At 32.8% G+C, this 8,381-nt stretch overlaps 1 protein-coding gene across 1 annotated transcript; it reads right to left on the bottom strand.

Annotated features, from left to right (window-relative positions):
• On the bottom strand, positions 1 to 7,311 carry LOC130635626 (uncharacterized). The gene is made up of 4 exons (XM_057445012.1): positions 6,514 to 7,311; positions 782 to 2,606; positions 496 to 558; positions 1 to 379 (listed from the first exon to the last, which is right to left on the bottom strand). The coding sequence occupies exons 2-4, from the start codon at positions 918 to 920 to the stop codon at positions 63 to 65; spliced, it is 519 nt and encodes a 172-aa protein (XP_057300995.1). The 5' UTR covers positions 921 to 2,606; positions 6,514 to 7,311; the 3' UTR covers positions 1 to 62.
• Positions 7,312 to 8,381: the final 1,070 nt, after the last annotated feature.

Here is an 8,381-nt window from a genome sequence, read left to right on the forward strand (position 1 = left end):
CTCATGTAACCTAAAATCTTTGTTTCCCATATCTCTAATTTTCGTTCATCCCCATAAAAAAATCAAGTTCTGCCACTGGTTTCTTGGTGGACTGGGCCCATAACCTGTGAACATTTCAGCCATTTCAGCCACTTGGGGGTAATAAAATAAACAAATACGAAAATGGTTTTTCTTCTATATAAAATCAACAAACACGTGTTTGGGACTAAGAAATTGTTCGAATTAGCAAAATGTTCGAAATAACGGAAATTCGAATTGAGCGGCCTTGGAATTAACGGAAGTCTACTGTATAAAAAATTCATCTTACTTAGTGTTATCCTTGTGGTAGCTGGTTGCTTATTGGTAGTTCGAAAAGAACTTTTCCATGCCAATGTGTTTTCTAATGTATATAAATAAAACGTTGCATAAAATTAATCAAGCATTCACAAAAAATTGTTTAAAAATAACACAAATGATCTTCGTAATACCAATAATTTAATTTAAAAAAAATCTTACTTGAAGCCATATTGGTGGTAGGTGGTGTCTTGATCATTGGCGTGCTTTTCATTAATGTTTTATCTTAAAGTATGCAAATACAAAAATTTTATGGAACAGTTACAAAAGTTAAATTTGAACTAAAGATTCAAGCCGCGTTCAAGTCTATGTATTTCTACAGGTAGGAAACAGCTTATGTAAAAAATACATAAATGGAATAAAGAATTCAAACTCAAAAGAATTATAGATAAAAAAATAAAACCTCTTGTTTTTCTAACAACAAACATTTTAATCCGATCCATCTTACTTAAAGTCATGGTTGTGGTAAGTGGTGCCTTGCTAAATGTTTGAGGCCAAGTTTTCCATACCGATGTTTCTTCTAAATAAACATATATAAGTACAACAAAGGGAGAAAAACTACAAAATGTTACATTCGCATCAAGCATTTACCACAAAACAAGAAACTCGACGAAAACGTTAAGTTATGGATATACTTTTTTTATCTTAAGATAACTGCGACATTTTTATTATTCTTACAATATAACAGTATAATAATAATATAAGTTTTGAGTTTTAATAGAAACAAAAGCGGTAGATATATCTAAAATCTAGGCCATCTGTTAAAGTTGGATAAATGGCAACGTCATAAAATAACCTTTAGACCTCCGTGACGACTAAACAAATTTTCAAACGATTTCGTGCGTATGGGCATCTCATTACCGACCTAGTGATTTTAGTTCCTTTAAACCCTTAAATAAATTTTTAAAAGTTTAAAATGAAAAGTTCTGAAATTATACAAAAAATTCCTTTTTTATTATGTGCGGACATTGCGGACAATTTTTAGAACATTTTTTGATCATCTGCGAAAATAAATTCCCAAAAAATAAATTTGATTAACCGACAATAAGTACAACTTTGACTTACTTTTGTAGCTATAAATTAATTTGGTTCAAACTGTGGTCTAAAAGAACTGATTTTTTTTATTTTGAAGTTACTTTTTGTGTGTTTTTTTTACATTTTGGATAAAATATTGTAGCTAGTAGATGGAATATGCCAAATACTAGGTTATTGAATTTAAACGTTGATTTTTTACCCTTTGTGTAAACTTTTGTGGACGAGGACGATGTGTACGATACGTAATAACTAAATTTTAGTTGATTTTCATTTTACGGGTTGTGGCAATTCAAATTTTGTGATAGATAATGTCGTGTAATATATTGAAAGGACTTAGTCTCGTGTTATAGGTTTTATATTTGAAACTATTTGTTAACGGTGTAAGTTAGATAAAAAAAAAAAAAAAAATTCATGCAGAATTCGAAAGTCCCTTTAGAATAATTTCTAATGGTTCTCGACGGGCAATACCGCTCCATATCGGCCCGTCGTCAAGAGCGTTAGTCCAATCAGATTGCCTAAAAACCCGTATTACGCACTTGAATAATCCTAACGGTTAACAAATACCTGTACTGAAGCGCTCCACCTGGGCGTATGGCACAGTTTATGGCTCTTATTAAGTACTCCACCCGGCGTTCAACATCGATCGGCTTACACAGTTACTTGTGGTTTAATTCGGTGTTTGGACGCCGTGTCCCTGGTTAGTCTCTATAATAATAGGAGCATTCTGTCTGTCCATTTGTGCGCGAGAAAAAAATGTCGTGGTACGAAAACACAAAATGAGCTATATAAAGGACGTGCAAACCCGTGGATGTTTTCACGGAGTACATTTTAGTACCAAGAATAATATACTCAAAGCAAACCTTGTACGTTTAAAAGTATTGATTTTACTGCGTGCGTTACTTTGAGTCTTGGATTGCTCTTTCCAAAAATTACTGATAGAAAAAAAATATCTGCGTCAGAATACTTCACTTTTTTGATCAATAACATGACAGGCGTACGATTTAGCATCCAAGTAATCCTATCACCAAATCTTTTACTTGGAGGATGAATGATCATATTCGGCGAGGATGAAGTTGCACGGTAGGTGTAGAGTATTTTTCTCTCCGGATTCCCAAAGATCATATGCACATACGAAATGAATTCGCCAATATCTGGTATAACATTCCAAAATAGCCTTGCTGGTTGGTTAACATACACTGTCATACTTGCTGTTCTTGGTATTACTTGTCCGCAAAATCCTATATGGTAGGAAGTAGCGATAACTAACAAGCTTTGAAGAAGATCTTACATGCAATGTACAGCCATAGCACTACAAAGTATAAAATTACACCACAACGTTGCCGAATACGTCATAAAAACTGTGTTACAAAAAAAATAAATTGTTGCAAAAATGATAGCGAAATATTAACGATAGATCTTTGCTGATCTCAGCACTATTTACGTTTGTAATAGTCAAAAAGAACATATTAGGGTTTTTTTTGCATATATCGTATGATAAAATACAAAAAATCACCCCAAAACTTAATTTTACCCAGGTAAATCCTAAAGAAATCGGGAAATTAGACTAGTCACATGTCTTTACGAAACAAGAATGGGGACTGTCTGCAACAACGTTGTCAATGATTTTTATAAAAAACTGTCATACGAAACACGCGACAAAAATATTTATTAGGTAAAATTAAACGAAAGCGACAACGTGAAATAAAAATAAAATAAGCATGGCTACTGTCTAAAATTTGAAACTGACAAAGAAACTGACAAAAAAGCCGTTAAAAACAAAATTTAAAACACAAATTATAATAACGTTTTTGCTAGCTTTTATTAATAGTTTCTATTCAATTTCTGTTTGACATTTTTACTTCGTTAAAATTTTCAATGCTTTGCCCGCAAACTTGAAATGGTTAATTTTAAGTCGAGAGTGAACGGCTCTGTTTTGGTGTATTTACCTTGATCTGCACACACGCGCATTAAAAAAATGCTTTTTTTTCGTAAGGTCCCTAAAACTCAAATGAATTTTAAAACTCAAAATCATAGGCATAGAATAGAAGAGAAAAGATTCAATAGTAGATAAAAAAACAATGATAATTTTGAATTTTAGTGATTTGCTAGCTGACTCAATGTTGCAACAATGTTTAAAATACTATTTTTAGCTGGCTATTGCGATAATTCTTATTTTTAATGGGTAATTCATTAACATCCGTTCTGAAAAAACTAAAATTTAAAAATTCGAGTCCGAGTGAGGGTGAGGCCTAGATTAGACGCCTCATTTTTGCCGTGCGAAACGTAATTAAAATAGCGTAAAAAAATCTATGTGTATTTAGTTCGACAAAAAGACGACGTCTAATTCAACGTAAATAATTAGGTCGACGTTATTCAAAAAGTACAGCAGAATTTGCCGATTCAATCGGCAAAAGTGAGGCACGGGATTAGATGGCTAATTTTTGTCGAGCTAAACTAAAAAAAATCGGGGTTTTATTTTCCGAGTGAAAAATACGCATGCGCAGTAATATAACTCGACTCAATTTTAAACGTCCCGCGCAAATTTGTTTGAAGCACGAGGAGAGCATACTGAATGAAAGTAAACAAACTAACTTAAAATGTCTGAAGAATTGATGAGTTAGAATTTATAACCAGTAAAAGCACTTTCTAACCTAATCATTATTATATATTTTTTTTGTTATTTTTGCAGAATTTGCCATTATTATCAACAATAACACACGACAATCCAATGTCATCAGATGAAAGTGAAGAGGATGCTAATCATGTTGAAGTATTTATGAAAAAACACACAAAGAAAAAAGGTAGTAAAACTGGACGAAAATCTCATTGGCCAACAGATATGGTTAATGATTTAGTAGATATCATCATTGAGGATGAAAATTTTAAAAAAAAGCTACTATTAACCAATATAAAAAACGTTAAAAACAGTGATTACTATAAGCTGGTAATTGAAGAGCTAAAAGGAAGGTGCGAGTTGAGAGGTGTCGAATTTCCTTTTGACATTAATCAAACAAGGCAAAAATTCAAACGTTTTCAAAATTGGTAAATGAGAGCCATTGATGGCTGAAAAACTATAAGAAAACTGCTATTCGGATTCCATTTCCTTCATTTTTGATTCAAAGTCTTCCTTTGTTTTCGGAAAATGTTTCTCAACAGCGTCAACCCATAAATTTTCTACTACTGCTTGGCAAACTTCTTCCACGATCTTTATAACAGTCGACTCGCCTATTCCTGACATTTCGGACAATGTGTAATTATAATCTCCTCTGGCTAGTTTATATAAGCATATTGCAAGGCGCATGTCTGGACTAATTGGTTGTTCTGATGTTGTTTGCTTGGAAATATCAGCCTCAATGTTAGCCAAGACATACTGAAAAGTTTCCCTACTGACTCTGAAAGTTTCTTTAAATCTTTTATCAGAATACTCGTTTGAAACCATCTCCCACCATCCAGCATTTCTTCGAAAACGTCTACAACATCGGATCCTTCTTGGTCTGTTTAAACTTTCGTTATGCTGCTTTGAAACCAGGTAACGATATCTCGACAACAATCTCTGTCTGCAATGAATCGCTGATACTAAAATCACCAAAATTCTTCTTCTTCTTGCATACCAGGATGCTTTATTTCTTAAATATTCCAAAACTAAACAAATGATATCTTCTCTCGCCATTACTCTTTCCTTTAAAATACAGCATGAAAGGAAACACGTAGATTTTATTTTGTTCATGGTCACACCGACCCTTTTACAATATTTTACTTTTATTGTGAAATTGAGTGGAACAATAAACCACGGATATTTTAAATGCATGGCATTTAGTTTAACTCGGCGTATAATTCCACGCCGTGTCGAACTAAATACCAATGTCGCTCTTTTGCCGATTTTAATTTAATTAAGTTTCGCACGGCAAAAATGAGGCGTCTAATCTAGGCCTGAGCATATTTCGTTACTTTCATTACGTGGATTAATTTTCGTGTGGACTTACTTTCGCGAATGCCGACGTTGAAAAAATTCGGGAGGATTTATTTTTAGGAATCGCAGAATTAAAAAAAATCGTTCTGATTTACTTTTACGAATGAGCTTATTCTAAAAATTTTCGCTACAGAATGAAAAGAGGAAGAGAAAATAAAAAAAACCTAAAATTTTATCATGAATCATTCGTTTATAACATCGATAGTCTTCAAGACTAAGCATCGTCATGTCATGTTTGTTTTCCTCGTCAATGATATATTCGTCATCACTATCCGAATCTATCATTCATTATTATTGTGATGACCTTCACCTGGAAAGGTGGACCCATATCTATTTCAGAAGATGTCGCATGTTCTTAGTCATGAAATGGAGCAAGATATGGGAGGTTAACTGGACTTTTTTTACAGCTTAAAAAAAGTTTCCTGCTACCCTTTAACCACTAATGATTATCTCCTCTTTCTTTTCCAATAATAATTGGTCGTACAAATCAATTAACCATTATGCGTGTGGAGAGTAAGCTGGGGTTTATATCCTCGATGGCAATCCCTTCATTTATCTCTTTTAATTCTTTAGCCAAGTCAAAGTCAAGTAATGACGGAAACAAATGCGTCATATTGTTGGGAACAAATGCAACTCTTTATCTTCATCCAACCACTCTCAAGCAGCTATTGTCATCTGCCCTCGAAACACATCCATGATTAACAAGGCAAAAAAATCGTCAGACAAGCGCAAACTTTCCCTCACACATTTGACACAAGGTAATATAATGTCAACTTTGTCTAAGCTCTTAATCCCTTCAGTTACCTATCTCAAGCATCACGAATGATGAATTTCGAAAATATCATTTGGATTAAATTTCGCGAATAACGAGATTTAAAAAATTGAGCGTGGATTAATTTACGCTAAAAGTCTAAAAATTCACGAAATTAGGAGAATCAGATTAATTATTACTCGTCGTTATTTAAGGAACATCATGTATTTAACGTGAAAAAATATTACGTATTTTTACCAAAAGTTTTTACTTAACCTCTTTATTACCTGTTTGTTGCACGACAAAAAATTGCTATTTTCTGAATTTCTAAGGAATAAAGCCCGTTAGAGTATGTTTAGTGGACAGTCAGCTAACATATTTTAAATAAATCCACTAAAAGTTGTACTTTTTAAAGAATTCTTACCAGGGTTAACTAGATGACACAATACCATAAAAATAACCACACAGTGCATTTTCCATCTATCATACGCTTTAGAACTTCTAAAATAATTTAATAGTTTCACATTTCGAAAGCTCACAAGTTTATTTACTTATCCTCACAAAATCTATTAAAACGAGAGTTCATTAAAGATGTATTGCATCACGGTAATAGTGCCATTAAATAATGTTATTAGCTTTAAGTTTCTTATCATTTGCCTATTAAAACCAATATAAATACAACACATGTAGAAAAAGATTTGGACAATCAATCAACTTTATTTTGTTAATAACGTTTCCTACTTAAGAGTATAATACCAAATATATTTGTAACACATTCGCTTATTCTGTTATGCTAAGAAAAGTAACTATATCGGTTAGCGAATGTTGGTCACTAACACAACAGGTTAGGTATTTCTCTATTTCTCAATTTTTTTAACGTTATTTCAGATGTTTTACAATTTTTAACATGTTTAATTATATTAGGTTGGTACCTTTCTGATTCTTTACACCAGAGTAGCCTTTTGTTAAAAACATACTTCTTTGGTTAACTTAGTGGATCTGGTTTACAACACCTTCTACCATGCCTAGCTAGCTGGGCTTATCGACTAGTTATATATATTTTACGATACTTCCTACAAACACCTATTTTCACCCTAGGGCTTTAATGATTTGCCGAGTTTTTGTCCATATACGCCCTTTGTAATTTTCAAATTTTACTCGTTTTGTTCAGGTTTTTGCGCTATGGCCGCCATGTGAAATTATCTTTCTTGATCCAAAAAATGTGGCTGAAAGGTATCATTTAATTTTAACTGTCATGTGACAGACATCATTGGTGCCAAGTTTTATGAAAATAGGGCTAAAATACAGACAATATTTGAAGAAAATACCGTTCCACCGAAATGACGTCATTTCTTATTTCAATGACATCATAATATTGTTTACTGAAACATAAATGCGATATTCTAACCTTACTAGTCGGTAGCCCGTGGAAAATCCACGGGGTCGCCCGTCCTTTTTATACCGCATTGCGTGCGTCTTGTTACTTGCGCAGCTAAGTTACCATTTTGCGCGACAGACGGACAAACGTATACGGGTATTGTAATATAGATATCAAGTTTAATGACATGAACATTAATATTTCGGAAAAACAGATGTTTTTACCTTTATCCTTAAAATAAGAAATTTACTACAAAAAAGACGTTATTAAAATTCATTTTTTATAAGAAATCTTTTTTTTTTTCTACCCAATGTATAAGTTTACAAAGTATTAACGCCGCGTTGTTAGCAATATTCAAGAAATTCAGATTTATTGAAAATTAGGCGATTGACTAATTTTTGGCATGTCTGACATCTTTTCTGATCCAAATGACGTCATTGTATTATCTTTTTCACCTTAAATCTGTTAGTACTTGACTTTCTACAAATTTTTATCATCTAACGATAAGTAGTTCTACATTTATGCTCTGTGGAAAATTTATGCTTTCCTCCCTAGTGCCACACTAGACCAAAAAATCCCGGCGTTAATAATTGTTAATATTATCCCCCCCTCCTCTTGGCTCTGCACTAGACCCTCACCCACCCCCTTGCTCCTATACCAGGGCATGGTTAACAATTGCTAGGACAAAAAAAAACACTGATACCAACCCGAATACAAACATTAATATAGAAAAGGATTAAAAAAAATTACTACAAAACATGATTATAAATTTACTTTAAAGTTTAGAATAAATAAAAAGAAAAGACAAGAAAACGTTTAAAAAAATAAAATGAGAAACCCCCCGACATCAACGTCAATATTAAAAATGATCTCGCATCGCTAACCTTTTGATTGATACAAAGTATATATCGCAT

The sequence above is a fragment of the Hydractinia symbiolongicarpus genome, chromosome 3 (genome assembly GCF_029227915.1).
Source record: "Hydractinia symbiolongicarpus strain clone_291-10 chromosome 3, HSymV2.1, whole genome shotgun sequence".
NCBI lineage: Eukaryota > Metazoa > Cnidaria > Hydrozoa > Anthoathecata > Hydractiniidae > Hydractinia > Hydractinia symbiolongicarpus.

Excerpts from the sequence above, each read along its gene's own strand:
- LOC130635626 (XM_057445012.1), bottom strand. The coding sequence starts at position 920 with ATGCTTGATGCGAATGTAACATTTTGTAGTTTTTCTCCCTTTGTTGTA. Across the intron at positions 559-781 it reads TACCACAACCATGACTTTAA|ATAAAACATTAATGAAAAGC; the intron begins GTAAGATGGATC and ends GCATACTTTAAG. Across the intron at positions 380-495 it reads TACCACCAATATGGCTTCAA|AAAACACATTGGCATGGAAA; the intron begins GTAAGATTTTTT and ends TATATACATTAG.